Raw genomic sequence first — 24,111 nt, 5'->3', positions numbered from 1 at the left:
TTAAAACTTGATTATAATAAATAATAATATATCCTCTACATTAAAATATAAAGGTCTAAGAAGTCCGCTTGAAGCTGCTTGGCTTGTATAAAAGCGCACAGACCATGATGTTGTACCTTTATACAGTCATGGAACTCTTTGATGACATCACATGTGCTTTTTCTTCTTCATTCCCCATTTCTGATCTTGATGAAGGCGCAGCAATTTCAGTAGGAATTATGTCTCTGTGACTAAATTAATTAGGCAACAAAATGCACAAGGGCTGAAAAGCAATGTATATTTAGGTATACTAATACACAGCACCACGGTAAAACGGCAATTTTATGTTAACTGGCACACATATAAAAAAAGAAACCTTCAAAACACAATTTATGCCAGCTGAAAAGATAAAAAGGTCATAAGAATATATTAGAAAAAGTGATAATAACTTCCCTTTGAGGCATTGTTAAATTGCAACATCCACACATGATGTATGGGTAGAGTAATGAGTGATGCCTGTTGCTGCTCTGACTCCAGACACTGCCTGGCTTTTCATAGTAACAGTTTGTTTTCTTTTCAGCACTGTGGATATGGGCACGATCCTTCATATTTTTCCTATAGTGTATATCAGCACCAGTGTGTACTCTCCCAGGAAGCAATGATTTCTGCTATCTATTGATTAAATGCATGAAGTGATTGAAGTGTTATGGTACAATGAGATATCTCCTAAGACTTGCTGCTTTCTTGCATCCTAAACGCATACTTCCATTCCGCAGTCGCATAAGCAGATTTCTTAATTCTCATCTAGTACATTATTTGCTTTCTGTAGATGTTCATTTCTTTCTGTTGAACTGTTTCAAGTCATAGAACCAACACAAATGAACTATGGAGCAGAAGCAGTAATCTGCGCAGATTTTTTATCTCGTTTAGCAGATATCATTTGGTTTGAATGCAGTGACCCCCTGGAGGTACGGTTATCCAAGATATTGCTTGTTAGATATTTAATTGCATAATGCAATGTGTGTGGATTATAAAAAGCAATATATATATATATATACAGTTAACCCTAAAAGGGTCCACCCAAAAACAGTTTCTTGCACAATGAAAGAAAATATAACTCTGGGCTGGCAGGATACCATAAAAAAACCTGGTAGGCCTTGGCCCTTGTAGGCTCTGCCAACCCATGCCCAAACCCTGCCACCAACTTAGCAATGTGCATGTGGGGGGGTGGAGGGTGGACAGATTCTGGATTTAATAAAAATCACTCTTACAAATATCTTTAAAAAGCATTTAAAACTATTAATGAGTATTTATTGGAAAGTTGCTTGGAATTAGATAACTTTTTAAAATGCACAATAGTGTTTTTAGGTGAAGCTCTCCTATAAATGTGAAATTTAAGTATGATAAAAGACTATCTGCAATTAATATTAGTTTTTTGCCTTTCTTTTCTGTCTACCCTGAATTTCAAAGGACATAGGAAAGGTAATAAACTGATTGGGCCAATATTAGTATATTAAGTTACTAATTTATCTCTAGGCCGGTGCGCCTGTCCAGAAAAAATTGCACTAGTCCAGGGATCTTCCATACCTGGAGCTGCACTGCTATTTCCGTATTTCCAAAGGCCATTTTGTGGTTTTTTAGACTTGTGACTATTGTGTGCATAAGCAGGTCTGGGATTGTGAATAAGCCACAATGGAGCCTTGTGAAATATAAGTAAGTGAGATATATTAGTAAGGCAATATGGCACTGGTGGTAAAAAAAGATCCTTGGACTGAAGCCATTTTTTTCTGAACAGGAGCACTGATCTGAGGAAGAGGCTAGAGAATACACTGGGGGGTGACTAACTTACTAGAACCCCCTCCGAGTACAATTGCCACCTGTTTGGTTTTGGACCAGGGAGTCTGGTTTTTCAAGAGGCTGTCCTGTTCTAAACATCTTGTTTGAGTTTTACATTTGTGAAACTGGACTAAAATCCACCTGATTTAACCACATGATATCATAGACCTACCTCCAATGTTACACCGCCCAAATGTCAACGGTTGGCCTCCTGACCAGGAGCGCTTCTTGCCCCTGTGGCGCCTGAGGATGATAATGCCACCCCACCTCTCACCCCCCTATTCATTTTCCATCGCCGCAGGGGGTCCAGGGAAGCATTTGTGCTCTCTACTCTAAGAGAGCCAAATTTCCATTTAATAACCAGAAATGTGGCTCTTAAAGTTACACAGAGCAGCTATTTGCCTCCCCTGGCAATTTGTGGGGAACACATGATAATTTTTACATGTGAAACTTTTTTTTAAACGCAACTTTTTTTTTATTCCGAATGCATTAAAATCAATGGGTGTTTTTTCTCACTCCAAATGCATTAAAGTCAATGAGTATTTTTTTGTGGCGACTTTTTTGTCTCAGCGGCATTTTATCTTGGCAACTTTTTTGTGTCAGCAAAGTTTTTTTTTTTTTTGGCAAATTTTTAGTGCAGTCCATGCCTGGTGGAAAAACTTGCTCATCACTATCTATAAATACTAGCAGTAAGATTTCAGGAGCCCATTACTACTCCATGCAGCTAATATAAGGCTTTTATTTATGGATGAGGAGCATTTCCTATTTACATCACATTTCCTTAGGTAAAAAGGGAAAGTACACCTTAAAGTTCACTTTTTTATGGTGCAGAGAATTAACCAATAAGAATTAATTGTTGGTTGGTTGCTGTGGCTTATTTGTAACATTTCTGCAGTTTTGTGAATTCCTCCTGAGAAGATGGTACAGATGTGGCTGAACTTGATTGTCATTTGCTTTTCTTTCAGCCCAATATTACAAAGGAATTGGGGGATTTCCTGCATGTTCAATAGATTTTACAATGTATGAAGTTATAATGCTGCCTTTGGGGTAAGATCAGTTTGGTTTATTAATCAACCTCATTTTATTGCATGTTAAAAAGACACAAAGGCTTAGTGACTGCAAGTGTAAATTCAGTGTAAATTGAAAATTGTATGTGTATTAAGGTTATTCATAAAAAGTACTTGTGTGCAAACACTTGTGTATATTGGCGCTGAGCTTCAATGTGCCATCCAGCCTGTTATGTTAAATAAAGAGCACCTATTGCTGCTGGGAACCTTGGAATCCCCATTATCAGTATCCTACATGTGGTGGTAATTCCAGAGGTTCCCACAGTGGGAGCTTCTGTATCCACAACAAACTTGCTCCAAGTAAGTCACATACTAATTCTGTTATTAATGTGAAACACATTGTTGTGTTGGAAATGATGTCACAACTTGCGCACAATTCAGGAAAACATGTACATGCAATACAGTAGATTTTTTTTGTATCACCCGCAGCTGCATGTGTTGCTGCCACTTACTAAAGGTACTTGCATCCAGACAGATACCCTCTTTGCTTCTGGTAAAATGTGCAGCTATTGATAATGGGGAACCCTGGAGCTACTGCCACCCTGAACATTGTAATTCCACAGGCAATTGCAATTCCATTATTTTTGAAACATCGGGCCCAACTCCACTCCACATGACATTCTGGGGAAAATGCTGCATTGGGGGTAAAACATAAGGTCAGACTTGGAAAAAATCTCTGGCGATCCACTCCCATGGATGCTGCGGACACTCCCTACCTGTTCACAGCCAACAAGTAAAAGAGGAGGGAGCAGGTGAGCCTGGGACACCCCAGTACAACGGTGGTAAAACATGGAAAGTTAGGCTTGAATATTGTGTAATGCATAAATGGTAATATTTTCTTTAATTGTAACACTGCAATATTGTGATAGTCCCTGACAGTACAAACAACTGGTGCTGATTGAACACTGGCTAGAAAAGCACCGTCAGCTCCATATATCTTAACTTCTGTCAGTAAAGGAAATCTGTACAAGTCTCAGTGAGGGTTCCAACATGCTGTTTCAAATCAGATCAACCCGTTCTCAATAGTTGCTGCAATTTTAACCCACAAAGCAAATCCAGTCAACACTTTCTCCAGTTGTAATGGCCACGTGCCAACAGGGTTCTAGTCAGCCTGTATATTTGCATTGAGCTGAAGAATTCTGTGTACATTGGGAATTGTTTTGTTTTTCTGTGGTTGTCAGTGACACTGCTCTGGATATCTTCATCAAGACATGATAACAGGAAATGTTCATATGAGAGATACATGTGTGTTCCCTATGCCTGAGGGAGAGCAGTCCTAGTAACGGAATCACCATGGATCCCTCTCCCAAAGAAAGTCTGGCTACAGGCACTGCCACGGTTATGCCCTCTGTTTTATTGCGTTGATTAGGTGATTTTCGAATGATTGTTAATTTGCAGCATGGAGAAATAATAACATGACAGTATTATGCTAATTTCATTAACAATTTGCATATTGAAATTAAAAAGAAGCAGAGTGGAAATCTGAGCCACCATGGATTGTTTCAGATGACTGGTATCTGCGCCTATGTGATAATAAAGAGATGTCTGCTGTCAAGTATTCAGCAGACCCCCACTACCCATCTGCCCCCCTCCCCCAAGCGTGTGTAAGTTAAAATTACCCTCAGTGCATCAGGTGAGGGAGACCAGCGGCTCAGGGGAGTGCCCTGCTGGGAACAGGTCTGGGCGGCCAGGGCCCACCAGGTTTTTTCCCGGTGCGGCCTAGTCCAACCCAGATAATAGGGGAGGAGAGCATCAACGTGCTGATGGAGTACCTGTCTGATTTTCAAAATTGCCTGATATATATCTGCTCAGAGATCTTTCAGGGAGGCAGTTGAGGGGAAATTCTCTACCTTATGCCATCCAAAGGGATCTTTTGCAAAGCTGCCCCCCCAACACCCCTGTGCTTACCTTTCCAGAACTGGAGGGGTACCAGGGGGGGTTGCATCATGAGTGCAGAGAGTGCTGTCTGCAATAGGGCACTGCTGCCTGAGGCATGGAGCAGCCCTGAAGCAGTCATGGAGGGCCCATACATGGGCAGATGGTATAGTGACTGAAGGGTAAACATTGGGGACAAATTGGCAGCTTAAATGTACCCATCTACAGCAGCTTAAGTCAACAGAAGGTGTATTTTCAAGTTTTTTTATTATTTGAGTTATTGAAAATATTAAAAATGTTGCTTATTGTACGTGAATAAAAACAATGCAATTTTTATCACCATCAGGGCTTTTTTTTTACTGTGACATAACATTACAGAGTTTTCACAAGAAAAACTTGAACATTATTAAATCGGCCTCCTTGACTAACACGTGTTACACTACTCCACAAGCCTAAGCCTGAAGAGAGATGCCTGGGAAGGGTAAGTAAAATGCTGGCAGTGCTGCACTACTATCTTTCCTGGCTGGGGCATTGTGTTCCTATGGGGATCTCTTGCTACTTCGGTTACCAGGGGGCCAAAAAGCTGTTCCTGGTACCTTTAAGAGATGAAATTCCATTTTGCAAACTAGAAATTGCTATATTTTAGTTTAGGGAGCGCAACTGCGATCTCTGCACCAGTGTTGTGGCCTCTCTTCAACCCCTGTAGGAGTGCAAAAAAGGTAAGTATCCAGCATAAGGAGTGGGACTGCTCTGGGAAAGCCACTTGAGAGCAGAGTGGGGGCCAGAACTATTCTTGCCGTATCAAACTAAACATTCCTATATCATCTCCAGAACCTGTCTGCTGGTGAAGATGATGGATTTTGTGGTGGTACAGCAGCCCAAACCTCCAGGCTGGCCTTGTCTCTGAGTGGCTGCAAGCCTGTATAATGGAATATGACTGCAACCTGACCTCCTAAACATGGCTGGCCTTGTTCGACCTGTGCAGCTGGACAGAGTGCCATAAGTAAGTGGGCCACCAGACTGGCTATCATCCTATATCAACATTTTAACACATAAATTAAAGTTATGCATACATTTTTTTCATATCATAAAAGGGATCTTAGGAAAAATTCTAATTCTAAGCAACTTTCCAGTATACAATATTTAAAAATGTTTTTAATACAAATGTAAATTTTAAGCTGTTTGTAAGCATAATTGCCAGTCCCTTTCTATTCTCTGCACTGCTGCTCATGAAGCAATGTAGGAGAAGCCAGCTTAGGCATTATTAATTCTGGTTACAATTCACAACACAAGCTGAACCTTATCTTGGGCTGCACGGGCATGAGCCAGCGCTGCCATCCACACACTGATAACCATAAATTAGACTGAATCAGTTCTGTTGGAGGAACACTTACCCTTCAGTGACAATGCCAGAAAGCAATGGCAGTGGGGGGTATTGGGTTTTATCTGGTAACCTGGCAAGCCTCCATCTACGCATCTCCCAACATCTCCTTGTTAGTTAGGTGGGTTTGAGGGGGACACAGGGCAAAAGAGCGTTATGACATGATCAAGGCAGTTTCCCTTTTTCATGTTTCTATAAATATGAGGGACAGTGGTTTTACTTATATATAAATATCAATAACAGCACAGTTCTGTAGCACAAAAAAATGTTGGTCAAAAAAAGTTCACATTTTCAGACAATGAAGCCCAAGATATTAGACTATGCCTCCTGAGAGCCAATAGAGAGAGCACATCTTGGTCACAATAAATGAGATGTTATCATTGTTCTTCCCATACTCCCAAATCCAGTGACAGAACAGGAGATATCCTGGTTTCCCTGTTGCACTTGCCAATGATTGCCAATGATCTCTTCACTTTAAATTTTTCTTCAGTTGCTCCATACAGAAGTTTTTATTTACAGATACCCGTGGTATATGTTAAAATTCCTGTCCAATCACTTGACTGTATGTCATGCAGTTTTGCCATGAGGCTCAGTTTGCCCCCCAAGCCTAGCATTAATTTCTTCATGTTTCTGGGCAAACCACATACAACTATTTGTGATATGTTCTCTTTTTATTTGCTTAGTTGCCCAAGGTGCTGGTTTGAGTTGTGTATCCCATTCCAATTCAGAATAAATGTGTGTTAGTGTGGTTCTGCTATGTCATTGTCCTACAAAGCTGTTTCCCTACCTCATAAAACCTGAGTTGTTCAGCTCTTTTTCACTGTTTTAAAAGAGTTTCCCAACAGTTCATAAAGTCATATTGTGCTCCATACTATGTATCTGCATAAAATTAAATAGGAACTAACTTCTGCTCCAATATGGAAAGAAAGAAACCACAATCTTACCCCCATATGTAATAAAAGGCACTAAGTTTGCCCAGCAGCAGTAACCCATAGCAACCAATAAGCTGTTTGCTTTTAAACAGGTGACCAGTAAATGCTTCCTGCTGATTGGTTGCTATGGTTACTGCTCCTGGGCAAACTTAGGGGCACATCTATCAAAGTACGACAGGTACGAAATATCGCCAATATGATTCTAATTCTGATTTTTTTGTAAGCATGTTGTGATATTTGCGATCATCAGAAATTATCTTATCTAATCTGAATTTTTCCCATTTCAGGATTCGAACTTGTACCTTGATGAATTTGCCCCTAAGTGTCTTTTATAACATAACCCCACTAATCTGAAACCAGAGGCGCAAAAAGATAGTTTTGGGCCCTAATTGCACCTAATATGTCCATCTATAAAAACAAATGAACACCCTGGGCCCCAATGTAGTACTGCAACAATTTCACCTGTCTGAAACTGCTGCAAAGGATGCCACAAAGAGGGGGGGAACGATTGCTGGGTTGTCCAGTGGTGCTCAGTTACAGTGGGGCACAGCAGAAATTGCTGCCATACACTGTACTGTTTGTTTACCTTCACAGGGCTCTCACAAACAGGGAAAATAGCATGCAAGTTTCTAAACCCAGCTCATTTACGTCGAAAATGGGACTTGCAGCTGATTCTCAGAAATTTGAGCCCTTCGTAACTTGTGTGTAATGCCCGAATATGAATACAAGTTGCAGTGTGGGCTTTTCCCCCCTGTATTTGTGTATCACTGCTGTCTCTTAAAGCACACACCACTAATAAAATCATTATTACATATTTAATACAGGTTTGGGATCAGATATCCAGAAACCTGTTATCCAGAAATCTCTGAATTACAGGAAGGTCTCCCACAGACTCCATTATAAGCAAATAATTCAAATTTTGTAAAAAACATTTCCTTTTCCTCTGTAATAATAAAACACTACCTTGTACTTGATCCAAACTAAGATATAATTAATCCTTATTGGATGCAAAACAATCCTAATGGGTTTACATTATTTTTTAGTACACTTAAAGTAGGGAGTTCCAAATTATGGAAAGATCCCTTATCCAGAAAACCCCAGGTCCCAAGCATTCTGGATAACAGGGCCCATACCTGTATTAACATAATCATTTATATAATAATCATCAGTCCATTGCCCCACTTCTATATGCCCCCCGCCCTGCACTACCACACATCCGTGACATCTTATACTTTTTTATGAAAATTAAAACATGTGTGGGCCTAACAAGCTGTAATAAATATATTTTTGCATGATTTTTAACTGATGTTGTTAACAATGTTGAATTTGGAAGTGGTTTTCTGGACCACGATAGAATATGCCCAGTGTAGGTGATATTCAGCATGTGTATGTGTGTCATTGCTGGTTGTTGTTGTATTCAGACATTACACTGGCCATTGTGTATTAATGTGAATTGTTTGGAAATGTGTCTGAGTCACCAGTTTTTTTTTAGAGTGGGTGTGGGTGGGAGGCTAGAGAACAGTTAAAGAGCTGACACAGGTCTCTCCTCTAATGTGTGCAAACTAAGAAAGTGCTGAGTGTGCGTTTATCCACCCACCGGCTGCCCACTTCTCTCCTTGCTCCTTCCAAGGCACACAATAAAGGATACTATTCTGCACAACTGCCCATATGGATCAATACAGGTATTTTCCTTAAGACTCTTTTATTTCAGCAGTTAATTTTTAAATACACCATGTTGCTGAGAACTGGGGGAGGCATCTGTCCCTGCATGTCACCATTTCCTGCTGCTGAATCATTTAGACTAAGGCTGTCCATCTGCATGGCTAAGGACCGGATGCAGACGTCTACAGAATTGCTGTGGCCCCCAGCCTTTCCAAAGGCTTTTTGTGTGGCATCACCATTTTACTATTCCTATTTATAATATGGTATGTTGGATAATCAGCCCTCTACAAGGAAAAAAATGGACAGAGATGAATAATATATTCAACCTTTATAAAACTAAGGCTAAAGTCTTACTGTCTATACACAAGTATTACATATACACACATCTACATCTTCCAACTATCTTTATTAATGACATTATAATTAATAACACATATTTTTCTATGGAAAACAAAGAGAGCTCAATAAAACAAACATATTGGGTGAGTGATGTTTGATTGGGTGACTGGTGTTTAACCCACTCCTACTACACCATTTATTAGAATTTATCAGTAAAGACTTGCAGCATTGGGGCTGCATCCTCCCATGCCAGTCTGTGGGGTCAACTAGTTTTTTGGCAGCCTTCTAGTCATTCGTTTTGGTACTTTCATTCTTTTTTTTTATTCATCTGTTATTTCCAAAGCTACATGATATTCCCTAGTACTGACTAAAGTGGCATTGTTGTTATGAGCTTACAATAAAAAAGAGGTAAGATTGTATAGAAGGATGCCAGAGGGCACAGGCCTGGCAGCATATTGGTATTACACTAAGGCCAAACCTAACAATAGGGAGAATACAGGGCAATCATGTGTTACTCTGTATGACTACAACAATGTTTAACAACAATGATTAACAGAATATATTTTCAATATTTGCCAATATATACAGTACACTTTGTATTTTAGGCAATGTATTCTCAAAAATTTGCACTGCATATCTTCAGGTGGGTAATTCTAAGAGCAAAATATACACTCCATGTTCCAATAAAGGAAACATTTCTATACAAATTAACAGTAATTATATCAGCAAAAGTATAACTCTAGAATAACCTCTGGTCATATATAACCCAGTGGGTGCTGATAGCTGCAGTTCAGTGACAGCTAGAGGGTTGCAAGCATGTAATCCCCTATTTGCACCATGAGACAGAGACTGAAGCAGAGATGCTACTGGAAATGAATGGTGTGCCAACAGGCTAGTTTGGACCAGGAATTATTCATATTTTGTCTAAGTCAATAATATCCACTGTGTAATCTATTTGTGTTTAAGGCCAGGTTGAAAAACTGTTTTGTGACATTTACACATACCCAATTTCTTTTTGCCTCCAATGCCATTACTCGGAGACCAGAATAAAGACAAACCCCATTGTAAAATGTCATTATTGCCTAACCAGGCTTAAGCTGACCATACGCACTGATATATCCACCCAATTGACAAGATTGGTGGCCAGATGTCCAAATCTGTATAATGCAATTATTGGGCACCTAGGCTAAATATTAGATCACATATTGCCTGCAAAGAGAGGGGTCCTCTGCACATTATCAATACATATAGGACATGAAGAAATTATGTTACTAGGCTACAGAGATTGTCTGTCCATATATTGTAATGTATGGGTTTTAAGTTAGGCCAGAGTGGAAATTTGCTCTGAGCACTTAGAATCACCAGGAGCCCATGGGGAAAATGTTGATAACAGCACAAAGGATATATTATATTTATATATTTTAGTGTATACTTTAGGAATGTCTAACCTGCAGTCCTCCAGCTGTTGCTGAATTACATCTCACAGCATCCTACTGCAGATGGGTTGCAGCACGGACAGGTTATGTTTAAACCTGTGATGCTCAGGGCACCCCATCTCTAGTTCTAAGTGGGCACATATGACATAGAATGAATAGAATGTACCAAGACAAGATGCCAAAAGGTTGCCAAAATACCAGGGAAGAAAATGTAAAAAATACCCAAATAAAACAATAACCAAGCATGCGACATGGTGCCGGAATAGCTGCGGTGCTGGAATGTAAAGCATGTAGTCAAGTTTAGATGGAAGTGAAGTTTTGACATAAAAGTAAAAAACACATACACAAAAATGCCAGAAATGAGCCCAGTCTCATTTGTTTCGGTGTCACCCGCTAGAGGAACCTCTGGAATTCCTTTGGCACTCGGAGAAGTTGTAACACCAGAACTAAAACATTTTAATTACCTACAGGAAGGGAAAGCCACCCCCCTCAACGTTACCTGGTGTAGAAATACAACTCCCAGCATCCCCTGTGCCACAACAGCTGGCATAAAATGTATTGTTTTGTTTAACCCCCCCCCCCATTTCCACTCGTATGCAGTTATTTCTACAGGTGCAAAGAGTATTTTGCTTTATTTCTTCACATTCTCAGTATCAGTCAATACCTGTATGTTTAGTGTATACACCACTTTATTGTGCAGTGCTGTGGAATAGGTTGGCACTTTATAAATATGCATTAAAAATCTTTATGGAAAGTCTATAAGCTAAGGCTGCCCCAGAAGGGCTTTGCATTCTGACCCAAATCTGTACATTGGTCTTGCCTTGTATATATAGGATACATGGTAAACTCTCATATACCTACTTGCACATCAGAAGGCGACTCCAACACACATATATTTATTTAATAAATAATTAATGACACCAATACATTGTATTCATATTACACTTTTTTTATTTTAAATGTAATAACATGGTTAGAGAAAGTGCTCTGACACAATATTTACCTGTTTTTTTACAATAGGATTTGTCACTGGTGGAAACAATAAAGTTACTTCTTTTCAATACCGAAACTGCCTCTAAACTCTCTGACCCAAAATAAAAGGCTTTGCCAGTTAGTTGGCTTATCAGTCTTAACACATTTTTAGCATTTTTTTCTATGGAAGAATGATATACAACAAAGGGCTACACATATTTTTGTTTTACTTCTAGTTGGTTGTGGACACGGCAGTTACATGAACTGTCTGTAACTCCATCACAGACTCCAAATACAGAACAACTTTTAGCAAATAAACAAAAAGGGACAAGTGAGAATTTCAATGCATTTTCTCTTTTAGTAATTAACCTGTTACTGTTAGTACAGAATCTACTTACATATAAATCAGAGTGTTTTGTGGAATTTCCAAATTTATACACAAATTGTTTGCACCTTGTGGGACACAGAATCAGATACATTATGTGTATGTTCACCCATTACCTTTATTACAGCATTAGAAACTGTGCCAAAACATAAACATATAAAAAGGCAGCTTTCTGCATATTTCCATATTTGTGAATTTAAACATAAATTGTTTGCACCTTGCATGAAAAGTTGGACATAGACATAAATATCTTTATGGAAAAGGCAGTGAGTTGTTTAATGCCATGCTCACCCACTGTCCTCATCATGGCACCGGCCAAATACTAAGTATAAACATTAGCCTCCACCTCTATGCTTTGGGACATATTTATCTACCAGTAAGCAAAAGTTCTTTACTTTCTATTCCCTTCTGTGGGATTTGTCAGTGAACAGAGAGTGGTGGGGTTTTTCCTGTGTCACATTTTAATTAATATAGTCCTGTGCAATTCCCTACATTGATTTGTTCTTATGCAACAGGAACCTGCATAGAAGTAGAGAAGTTCTGCCCCCCACCAAGGAGTTAAGTAGTTAAGTACCATCCCTGGAACTTCTGTCTGGTTCTGTTTGGCTTCTCCTGCTGCCCAAACAGCCATTTACTCACAGCACAGACATTTCCTACCACAAAAGAAGAAAAAAAAAATCAAAATGCTTTATTTTATTGCCTATTTTTATTACAATGGCTCCTGTGGGAATGACTTATGGGTAGCAACCTACATGCTCAAGTAATTACTCCAAAGTAGCCAGGGAACTTTAACTTGGAGGTAATGTAAACAAGATATTAAAGTTGCAATAAACTGCCCAATGTGTTTATAGCAAAGCAGGAGATAGTTGGGCTACACTGTGCCTTATAATGCTCCCTTCTGGGTATTAGTATTTATTGCTTCACATGGGTACATATCCCAGAAGGTAGAAAAATAAAGATTACATTTATAAATATAAATATATATCTATCTTTACTATATCCTCTATCTATCTATCTATTATCTATCTATCTAGAAATGTATATATAAATATTTATATATATTTATTTATATTTGTCTAGATCGAGTAGAGATAGATTAGATAGCTAGATGATACATAGATAGATGAGATGATAGATAGATAGATAGATAGATAGATAGATAGATAGATAGATGATAGATAGATAGATAGATAGATAGATAGATAGATAGATATAGATAGATAGATATAGATAGATGATAGATAGATAGATAGATAGATAGATAGATAGATAGATGATAGATAGATAGATGATAGACAGACAGATAGATAGATGATAGATAGATGATAGATAGATAGATAGATAGATAGATAGATGATAGATAGATAGATAGATAGATAGACAGACAAACTTGGAAAAAAATGAGGATGCCAATTAATTTTGTTTGTTACTGTTTCCAGTCCCCTAATTGGCAGCCTTCTGGTGATAATGGGGTTAACCCTCCCCGCCCCGGCAGCGCAGGGGTTAAGATAAAGAGCCCAGGCACGTTTGAGGCCGCGCTATGAATCCTTTGTGCTGAATTATTGCTTTGTTGAGCCAAAGGTCATTAGAATGGATAAGTACAGCAATAAAACTAAAAGAACCAGTACTCTTTCCCTATAAAGATTATCATTATTGGCTTATTAATACTCGACCAAGTTGAATTATACCTCGGTAATAAATAGGGAGCTTGGCTGCAGCTTCTCACATGTTGGAGATGAGCCCCCCCCCCCCCCGGCCCTGCTGCACTCACTACTCCAGCTCCAGCAAGTTCTCTCTTTATGAGCTGACTGGCAATAACATTTAATTTGCTGAGATTGAATTGCACCTCAAACACCTCATTGCTCACCTCTAAATATTCATCAAAATGCTAATTCGGTGGGAAGGGCCCTTTTTTTACCGATTTTATTCGTTGCTTATAGATTTAAATAAGAAAACAGCGCATTATTTTGTAATGGCTTTCCCTGAGATCGGCCGCTTATTTACTCACTGATTTATTCGCTTTCTGCCAGGAATTAGAGAGCTGCAAGATCAATTATTAAGTGAGAAACGCCTGGTCCCAGTGCCCCTCTCTGCCCCTGGCGCACCCTTAACGCCGACCCCCTGCTCTCATTCCGCCTAATATAGCGCCCTGATCTGCCGCTATGAATAATGCCCTCTCCCTGGGCGCTACCATTGTCCTGCGGTGGGAATAAGCATCTACCAACCCCTTGGTGGGGTGAAACATGTGAATCCCAAATATTTCAAGAGAATATTATACAAAATAACGTTCAGAAAAATATAAATTACTAATACATACATACATACATACATATATATAGTGTGTTAATATTATATATAATATAGATATTTAATGAAATAATGTACAAAAAAAGTGCCGCCTTTTCTTTCTTTCTTTCAAAACTTGTTTATTTTAATCATTGAGTTCAATCCTATTCACATATTTACCCCCAGCCTGCAACGCGGATTTATTATTGTTATTGTATAACCCCTTCCCTACCAAAGGGGTGGGAAGAGTTTCTGTTACTGGGAATGAGGTTACCACATGCAGAAACCGATTTATTGCCTTGAAATCCAAGGGTAAATAAACACAAGTCCATATTATTTAGAAAATAAATAAATTATCCTTTTGGGGAAAAAAAGTATAGTATGGCACAAAAAAAAAGCAGTAAAAACATGTATAAATTTAATAAAAGACAGAATAATGTATATGCAAACGATGAAACGATTATTGCAATTAGTAGAAGAGTTTAGGCTGAACCCCACATCCTTGTCTCTAGGAGCCACATAAGGGGGTGCCCGTCCCACATGGCTGCACCCAGATTAATACGAGCCCAACTGGGGACCCCCAAACAAAGTAACACAGAAGCGCTCACACCCCACTCAAGGCTACAGAACCCGCCGATGATTCGGTTTTACCTGCTGGGACAATAACCAACATAGGGAAGACAATGGCTTTTCCTGGAGGATCTTCTTGTGCCCATTGTCACTCACTGTTCGTTGGGAAGCTGCCGCCTTCGAACTGAAATGATAGGGAATTCTCTTCCATATTTTGTGTGTCAGTGGGAAATCCCCATTTCTCCAAGTCTCTGTAAGAACTCCAGATTTTTTCTTTTTTTTTTTAATTTCGTTTTCTTTCTGGGTTTTTATTTGTAATTTCTTTGACTCCTCTATGGGGGCCGGAGTGGCGCAGAGATAAAGTTGCCAAGTTGGCGAAAATCGCAGTATCTTCTCACAAGTCGTATTTTTTTTTTTTTTTTTTTTTGTTCTCCAGATTCCTTGAGTAACTAAGCTTTGCAGTGTCTGGGTTTTCTTTTTCTCCTTGTTTATAGCTACAGAAGGCAAAAGAGCCATAAATCTTGGAGAAAGCCCACAGAGACAAGAGGAAATTGTGTATGCATGGATAGCAGCGGCTAATATCTAAGCCCATTAACAAGCCTGTGTAGGACTCAAGTTGTTGGGGTACATTAACTTACAGTTAAATTCTGGAAGGAAAAAAAAAGACATTGTGAATTAACATAAAGCAAATTCATCATTTGATTTTTGTCATATTAAATTAGCTGAGCTTGATCAGCCCCCTCCCCTTCTCTCTTCAAACTCCAGTCATTGTGTTAATTTTTAGTCTCAGGCAGTTTGCAGAAAAACCATAAATCAGAGGTCAGAGAAAGTTTTTGGAAGAGCGATCTGATATGTTAGATAAAGCAGGGACAGGGGCGTGCGAATCTGATAGGGTCTGCTGGGCTAGTGGGGGGCTGTGGGGAGGGGGCTCCTGGGCTAGTGGGGGGCTGTGGGGAGGGGGCTCCTGGGCTAGTGGGGGTGCTGCTGGGCTAGTGGGGGGCTGTGGAGAGGGGGCTCCTGGGCTAGTGGGGGTGCTGCTGGGCTAGTGGGGGGCTGTGGGGAGGGGGCTCCTGGGCTAGTGGGGGTGCTGCTGGGCTAGTGGGGGGCTGTGGGGTGGGGGGCTGTGGGGAGGGGGCTCCTGGGCTAGTGGGGGTGCTGCTGGGCTAGTGGGGGGCTGTGGGGAGGGGGCTGCTAGGCTAGTGGGGGTGCTGCTGGGATGGGGTGCTGTGGGTAGGGGTGCTGCTAGGCTAGTGGGGGTGCTGCTGGGATGGGGTGCTGCTAGGCTAGTGGGGTTGCTGCTGGGATGGGGTGCTGTGGGTAGGGGTGCTGCTGAGGTTCACACTTGAAAGGACAGGCTAATGTAAGTGGGTATTTATATATTAGATATTGCTCTATAAGGCCCTTAAGGAATGGGGCAAGATTATGTGAGGACAAAGAATGGGCTGGGAGTTATTATGCCAGTTGCAGATAATAGAATGCGTTAAGTAAAATAAATATAAAGCCGTTGGTGTTTAAGTGGTGTCTGTCTCTGTGCAGCTGTAGTCATATATTTATATATTTTTTTTTTCTTACTTTCTTATTGATCATAAACCTTTCTCATTTTGGCCAGGGATCCATTATGAAGCTTATTTCCTTCCAGTAATCAATGCAAATTTCTGCCTCTAGTCTGATTGTATCTGTGACGCAGGGCTCACTGCCTGGGCTGACAAACCCTCTTAAAGACCACTAAACAATCATAATCTGCATTGGCAATACCCCCAACAGCACTTCTTTCTTCCACCCCCACATCAACCCCCACCCCCCCTCACCTTCCCCAAAAAGGGTCCTTCAGAGTTCCCTGAGCAAACGCCTCCCCAACATCTCTGCACAGCCCTCTCTGGTGCGGGGAGTGAGTATCCTGCCGCCTGGGCTACAGCTCCCTCTTCGCCTATGAAAGTGTTAAAGGTAAGATATTTTCACTGCAAGCAAACAGCAGGCTTTTGTATACATGATTTATAGTCGGATTCTTGGTTCAAACAGAGTTCACATGGATTTGCTACTGCTGAAGGCTTAAAGATGGGCTGACTTCACACTACTACGGCTGCCATTAAATTCTCCTTTCCATTTTTTAACTCTCTCTGCTTTTAGGGCTGGGGGGGGGGGGAAACGACTTGCGATTTGAATATATGGATTTATTTATTTATATCGAAAGGGAGAATCGGATTTTATTTGCGACTCTTTGGCCTTAAAAGGATCAGGGCTGTAGCCTAAATCATAGAGTTAAATTGTAATTAAACAGCTGACAGCCCCAGAGCCTTGATCATATAGAAATGATATATATCCCTGCTATGTGATCTACACAGGGTGGGTTCATAGAAACCGCGATGCTTTGGCTTAAATCTCCATTGAATTTCTCCATCCTTGTTCTTGGGGAATGGAATATCATTTGCCAGACAAAATATTGCGTAAAAGAAAAAATCTATAGAACGAAAAAAAAAAAAAAACCCGAGCCTAGTTCAACAATAACCACAATACTGTAACCATTTCCCCTGCAATTTCCTGGGAATCAGACAGGACTCGTTTCGCCCAAATGAAGTAGCAAAACACCGATTTGATATTTTGTTGCAGCCACTTACAGCACCACTGATTTCATCTACAATTTGAAACAATGTTTTACTGTGGAAATTGCAGAAATATAGTTGCTAAAAATTCGTTTACGATAAACACATTGCGCCCACTTAGAAACGAAAAAAAAATATTATGTATATATTTGTATACACATATTTATATACATTCGAAATATGTGAATATTTCTGTGTGCGTGGAATATTTCACTGTTTAATACTCATGCTTTATTTATCAATGTGAACTGATATACACGGAATAATTACATTACATTACATTAACATTTATTTATAAAGCGCCAACATATTCCGCAGCGCTGTACAATAAGTGGGTTACATACATTGGACATACAGAGTAACATATAAAGCAATCAATAACCAATACAAGAGGTGAAGAGGGCAGCCCTCTAACTACTGCTAAACTACAACTCCCAGAATCCCCAGACAAGTATAAGTTGTAGTTCACATAACAACAATATTGCAAATTGGTGATTATTTCTGATAATTGATAATGCCAGCCATTCCTTGCAGTCTGACTTGACTGTATCTTAAATAAGAACAAAGGATGAAAGCCAGGCCTAGGCTGTGGTGTGACTGGTAACAATGGCACCGGGCACTGCATGTTTTGGGTTATGGGGGGACTCTGGCAGCAGCAGTGGGACACCACTCAGAAAAGTTCTGTTGCCGGAGACTTGCAAGTAGAATGGGCCAGTGAGGCTGATCCTGCAACAGGAGTTTGCCAATCACAGTCATTTCTGTGTTATTTCTTTTATCCCATTCTTGGAAATATGAAGAGGGGTGTGGGAACACCCACCCAACTTCTGCCTTCTCTCTCTAATATAAATATAAATATATATATATATATAAAGTTTTTCTTTCTAAATTTATTACGGTGATTTAAGTCCAAATTTTGACCCAAGTGTATATATATATCCTAATAATAATTATTGTGTTCTCTGAGGAAGATCACAATGATGTGATGGAAACGTTGGCATTTTTCGTTTGTTTAAATCCTTTTTTTCTTAACCCAAGCCTGCTGCTGAGTGCAGTACTTTTTTGTTTATTTATATATATATATATATATATATATATATATATATACACATACATATTTTTTTTTTTTTTTTTTAAAGGGCCCATCGCCATAGCCCTGAGCACAGATTGGACTCGCAATTCTCCTTTGTCCCCTAGTTGTCAGTCCCAAATGTCCAGGCCCAGCTCATTAGTCTGTGATGCTTGGTAGTGGCATGTGTCCCCTGGAAGCCACTGAGGGAAGTGCTGCGCTGCAGACTGATGTGATGCTAAGCTCCCCTGCCCAGAGGCACCTATCAGCCACCTATCAGCCCAGGTAGGAGGGTGGGACTCCCTTTGCTTCTGGCCCTGAGTTTCCCCTTTGTGCGAGTCACGTGGGCCCAGCACCCAAACCCTAGTCCCTCAGATACAGGCAGTCATCTAATTACTGTTAATCATTTTTATAGCTTCCTGCAGCACTTCCAGTAAATAAATCCAGCTGTCACGGCTTTACCCTGTCATCTCAGACTATATAAAACAACTCGGAAAAATTGGTGTAAAATGATTGCTTGGGGGATTTAAAGAAAAAAAAAAAACCTGAAACGGAATCATTGATTCTATCTTAGTTCGGTTTTAGTTCAAAAGAATCCCACAGAGGGAAACACTGGGCAGCAGAACTACAAAGCTCTGTAAAAAGTTTGTTACAAAGTTACTGTAAAGATGGCTGGGGGGCAGGAGGCTCTAAAACACTGGCACCCTGTAGATATTAATATTATTATTAGTGATTATGGTTCTAATGTATTGTATTACTGCTGGCGAATCCGATAGAAACGAACAGTACTTGGGCCCAGGTTTATAGCTCCGGCTTTGTGTTCACTGCCCCATTGTTTCCCTTTGTTTCATAGAAACCAACGACTCCCAAAGTTTTCCCAACAAAGAAAATTGTTACTTTTTAAATCGAATATGATTTCAACTTTCTTTGCTATAAAGTCGCAGTTTCGTTGTCGGAAACAAAATGAAAGAAAAAAAAGCCAGTTTGTGTTCAGATGCGTTTGTTTTGAAACGTAAAATGCGTTTTTGCTGGGACAGGGCGTTAATTAAAATCGAATTTATAAAATAAAAATGCCTATATCTCAGCTGCAGCCTTCCAGTTGTTGTTACGGTACAAGCTGTCGGGGTTATGCTGTGAGTCAGTAAGAGCAGGAGGGCCGCAGGTTGGCAGACAGAGTAGTGGAACAGGAGATAAATGGGATGATACTGAGCGGCCCATAGTAAGTTTGAAGGTGCCCTTCCTCTCTCTGACTGTCACTTTCCCTTCCCAGGAATCTCAGCACCGACACAGTAGGAGCGATATTTCAGAGCTGCCACAGAGGATCATGGTATAAAAGCTGAAAGTCTCTTCACCCCTCGCTGTTTGTTCCTGCAGAGCCCGGCTGGCAGTGCCAAGGTGCCCAGGTGCCCGAAGGTCTATCAGCCCCAGAGTAGTGTGAGCAGCAGGACTGAGTGAGCCCCTGGCAGGGTTAATAGGTGCCAGGATGGAGTGGGCACAGGTGGCACAGGTGTAAGATGCCCCCGCATTACCTGCTCTCAGCCTGATTCTCCCGGCCCATCTGCACAGGTCACTACTGGATCCCTGGGTGCTGGGCCCTTAGGCCGATAGGTTCCTGCCAGGGAGCTACAAGGAGACTATGGAAATGCCAAAGTCACTTTTCTATGACAACTCTGCTTCTTTTGGGGGCTGCGGTTTCCAGGGCAACAATGGCATGGGCTACCTCGGGCAGCAGGACTATCCCAGCGAAGATGACTATCAGCCTCCATTCTGCCTGCCCCCAGACACTGCCAATGGCTCAGCTAGCCATAAAGGCGAACACTCTATTAAGGGTATTGACTTCCATTTGTCTGAGGTGTCAGAACAAGCTCAGCAGCCAAAGTCACCAAACTCAGATTCCCCTTTGCCCAAATCAGCTTCAACCCAGAGCTGCACATCGAAGAAGTCCACTGGGCCAGTCTCCTCTGACGTCACTAGCCCAAACAAGAAGAGTAAAGGCAGCAACATGCCCAAACAGATATTCCCTTGGATGAAGGAAACTCGTCAGAACTCCAAACAGAAGAAACAAGCCCCTCCCCCTGCAGGTAAATGTTCCCAGGATGCACTGCTTCCTTCCTGTTTGGCTTTACCTGTTGATGGGGAATAGATTTAGATACATAAGTACTGACTAGGGTTGATGGTGCCTTTTGGAATATTTATTTTGGGAGGGGGGGTATTCGATTATGGTACTGACTTTTAGAATCTGGTACAGGCACTATGCTCACATTAAAGGGGATGTAAACCGAAAACAATACCTAATAAAAAAAGTTGTAATTTTAATCAATGTTCCAATATACATGAATGCCACATTTTCACATGGTAATGTAATTGGGATTAATATCAGTAGCTCTCTGCTCTGCTCAGGTGGTTCTGACTTTGAAACAATATAGCAGAAGATCGCAGAAGAAGCATGCAAGGCTGACTCCTGCTACATTGTTTCAAGAGAGGACCAGCAGTTCAGATAGAGTAAGAGAGAAAAATACAGGTAGTTTTTCAGCAATAATTATATTTACAAATAATTTTAAAACCATTGAAAGCCTTCAACAAATGTATTGTATTATATAAATGCTTATAGTTACGTTTTATTTCATTGCGCAATATTGTATTTATTTTGTTTACCTCACCTTTAAGCCATTCCCACATCCTCAATGATTTTCTTCCTCTCTATTAGGCTCACTATCTATCATCTATCATATATCTATCTATCTATCTATCTATCTATCATCTATCTATCTATCTATCTATCATCTATCTATCTATCTATCTATCTGTCTATCTATTTATCTATCTATCTATCTATCTATCTATCTATCATCTATCTATCTATCTATCTATCTATCTATCTATCTATCTATCTATCATCTATCTATCTATCTATCTATCTATCTATCTATCAATCATCTATCTATCTATTATCTATCTATCTATCTATCTATCTATCTATCTATCTATAATCTATCTATCATCTATCTATCTATCTATCTATCTATCTATCTATCTATCTATCTATCTATCTATCTATCTATCATCATCATCTATCTAACATTATGTATTATCCCTTTATACCTATACCTGCATACCTTTACACATACAGAACAAGCAGCTATTTGCGGCCATTAGAGTAGCAAAGTCACAGGGAGGAAGAAGGAGGGACATAAAGGGAGACAGAGAGAGCAACAGATGGGAAGAACTAGGAAGAGTCAGGGAGAGAGGAAAAGAGACAGAGGGAATTGATAAATATAAGAGCAGAAAGACAGAGAGGGAGATGGAGAGACCTATACTGAGGAATACAGTATATACAGACACATTTATATACAGGTGCTATCCCCTGAGGTGTATGCAGACCCCTGGAAATGGCTCGGCCACAGGCTGCAAATATCTTATTAACAGTTTTTGTTTAATTGGATGTAACTAAACCAGTGGGTGGAATTTAGGGAGATAATATTAGTGCTTAGGTGTTCAACTGCGACCCCCCCCCCCCCACCCAACATATTCAGACTTCACCTGTTCCCATGGTGCTTAGCTGCACATGTAGATACACAGTGAGTGTTCCCATGGTGCTTAGCTGCACATGTAGATAGCACAGTGAGTGTTCCCATGGTGCTTAGCTGCACATGTAGATATCACAGTGAGTGTTCCCATGGTGCTTAGCTGCACATGTAGATATCACAGTGAGTGTTCCCATGGTGCTTAGCTGCACATGTAGATACACAGTGAGTGTTCCCATGGTGCTTAGCTGCACATGTAGATATCACAGTGAGTGTTCCCATGGTGCTTAGCTGCACATGTAGATACACAGTGAGTGTTCCCATGGTGCTTATCTGCACATGTAGATATCACAGTGAGTGTTCCCATGGTGCTTAGCTGCACATGTAGATACACAGTGAGTGTTCCCATGGTGCTTAGCTGCACATGTAGATATCACAGTGAGTGTTCCCATGGTGCTTAGCTGCACATGTAGATATCACAGTGAGAGTGATGATACAATCCCTTTGGTTTGTGTTGCAGACGATGCCCCGGCAGTGGACAGCAGCTTCCTCAGCTCCGCATCCAAGAGGGCCCGGACTGCTTACACCAACTCCCAGCTTGTGGAACTGGAAAAAGAGTTTCACTTTAATCGCTACCTTTGTCGCCCAAGGAGGCTGGAAATGGCCAAACTGCTCAATTTATCCGAGAGGCAGATAAAGATCTGGTTCCAGAACAGGAGAATGAAATTTAAGAAGGACCATAAGGGCAAAGGGGGAGGTGGCTCTCCTGGAGGCCTGTCCCCAAGCAGTAGCCCTTCTCTCATGCCCTACAGCGGCAATCTGCCCTTAGATGGCGACTGTGGCTATGAAGTGCCCATGGCTACAGGCGCTTACAATAAAAGCCCAGGGAACATGTATGGTTTAACAGCTTACTCTGCGCCTCTCTTTGAGGGTCCTTCGGCCCAGAAAAGATATGGCCCCCAGTCCCTGGCCCCTGAATATGATCCTCACTCTATGCAAGGGGACAATAACTATGATACCTCTGGGCTGCCAAACGGCCAGGGCTACTTGGGCAATTACTTGGAAAATGGTTCTGAGAGCTGTTCCATGTTCAGCCTCCCACACCCTTCCTCAGAGAGCATGGACTACAGCTGCGCAGCCCAAACACCCAGCAAACACCATCTTGGCCCCTGCGATCCGCACCCCACCTACACAGACCTCCATATACATCCTGTGCCTCAGGCTTGCTCCCAGGAGCCCCCGGTGCTGACACATCTGTAACACTGGGAACCCTTTGAAGGTCAATTCGTCCCTGCACCATTATGTCATTAAACATGCCCTGTACATGTACAGCCAGAAACATTTCCCCCCATGCATTGTCTATGTATTTATTGAGCTATGCACAACGCCAGACTATGCATGGATCGCCTCACATAAGCAAACAATTACATGCTATTTCCACACAACCTTTTAATCTCCCCTCAGTAATATTAAATACAACTTCTTGCCCTCGGCACTGAGCGCTAGCGACTTTGTGCGACATCCAAATGGAATATGCCTTGCGTCAAATCCTCCAAAAAATTAGCCATTGGCGCCTAATTCTCTTTCCAGACTTATTCTGGGGATCTATCATTTTTGTAACTCGTGATTTTTTTGAACCAGTAGTAAAAAAACAACAACTATATTTATATGACTTCGTGTTGGATCTGTGAAATATTTTTCCATGTTTTATTATTGTATTTTTTTATTTTCTGTTTGTTTTTTTTTTACTTCAGGTAGCCTAATTTATTTCTATAGATTTTTATATTGTTTCAAAACGGTTTGTCTTTTAGCAATTTATCTAACTGCGTTCAGCTGTCTTTTAAGTAGACTTTAATGAAAGAATTGATAGAATAAAGAAAAATTAAAAAACAAAAATCTACAGAGTCGTTTTTTTAATTATTATTATTGTTACTATAGTTCTTAAAATATTTGTAAACAAAGTGTTTGGATTTTTTAGATTCTTAAGGCAAAGAGCAAATGGGTTATTTGAGTTACAGAAATCTCCTTCGTTGTTGTTTTTTTTTTTTTTTTTTAAACAAGGGGTTGGATTTCACCCCTAATTCACCCCCATTAATCATCTAGACAGGGACAGTTCACATGGTCCCCTGAAGCCCTTTTCATGTTAAGTTAGTATTCAGCCCTGGTTCAATCTTGCTTGATCACTTTGCACAATGCTTTCT

General features: G+C 40.5%; 1 protein-coding gene across 3 annotated transcripts; it reads left to right on the top strand.

The window, feature by feature from the left end:
• Positions 1 to 5,445: 5,445 nt before the first annotated feature.
• hoxc3 (homeobox C3) lies at positions 5,446 to 23,806 on the top strand. Of its 3 annotated transcripts, XM_004911932.4 has the most exons (4): positions 16,567 to 16,664; positions 18,457 to 18,671; positions 19,657 to 20,467; positions 22,431 to 23,799. In XM_004911932.4, the coding sequence occupies exons 3-4, from the start codon at positions 20,023 to 20,025 to the stop codon at positions 23,168 to 23,170; spliced, it is 1,185 nt and encodes a 394-aa protein (XP_004911989.1). In that variant the 5' UTR covers positions 16,567 to 16,664; positions 18,457 to 18,671; positions 19,657 to 20,022; the 3' UTR covers positions 23,171 to 23,799. The 3 variants fall into 3 exon arrangements, with proteins under 3 accessions (XP_031753052.1, XP_002936696.1, XP_004911989.1); XM_031897192.1 differs by lacking the exons at positions 16,567 to 16,664; positions 18,457 to 18,671 and adding an exon at positions 5,446 to 5,760; XM_002936650.4 differs by lacking the exon at positions 18,457 to 18,671 and having other exon boundaries at positions 16,558 to 16,664; positions 22,431 to 23,806.
• Positions 23,807 to 24,111: the final 305 nt, after the last annotated feature.

Source organism: Xenopus tropicalis, chromosome 2 (assembly GCF_000004195.4).
Source record: "Xenopus tropicalis strain Nigerian chromosome 2, UCB_Xtro_10.0, whole genome shotgun sequence".
Lineage (NCBI taxonomy): Eukaryota > Metazoa > Chordata > Amphibia > Anura > Pipidae > Xenopus > Xenopus tropicalis.
Note: the sequence above shows the minus strand (reverse complement) of the source record. Positions and strands in the feature narration are given on the sequence as shown.

Excerpts from the sequence above, each read along its gene's own strand:
- hoxc3 (XM_002936650.4), top strand. The coding sequence starts at position 20,023 with ATGGAAATGCCAAAGTCACTTTTCTATGACAACTCTGCTTCTTTTGGG. Across the intron at positions 20,468-22,430 it reads ACAAGCCCCTCCCCCTGCAG|ACGATGCCCCGGCAGTGGAC; the intron begins GTAAATGTTCCC and ends TTTGTGTTGCAG.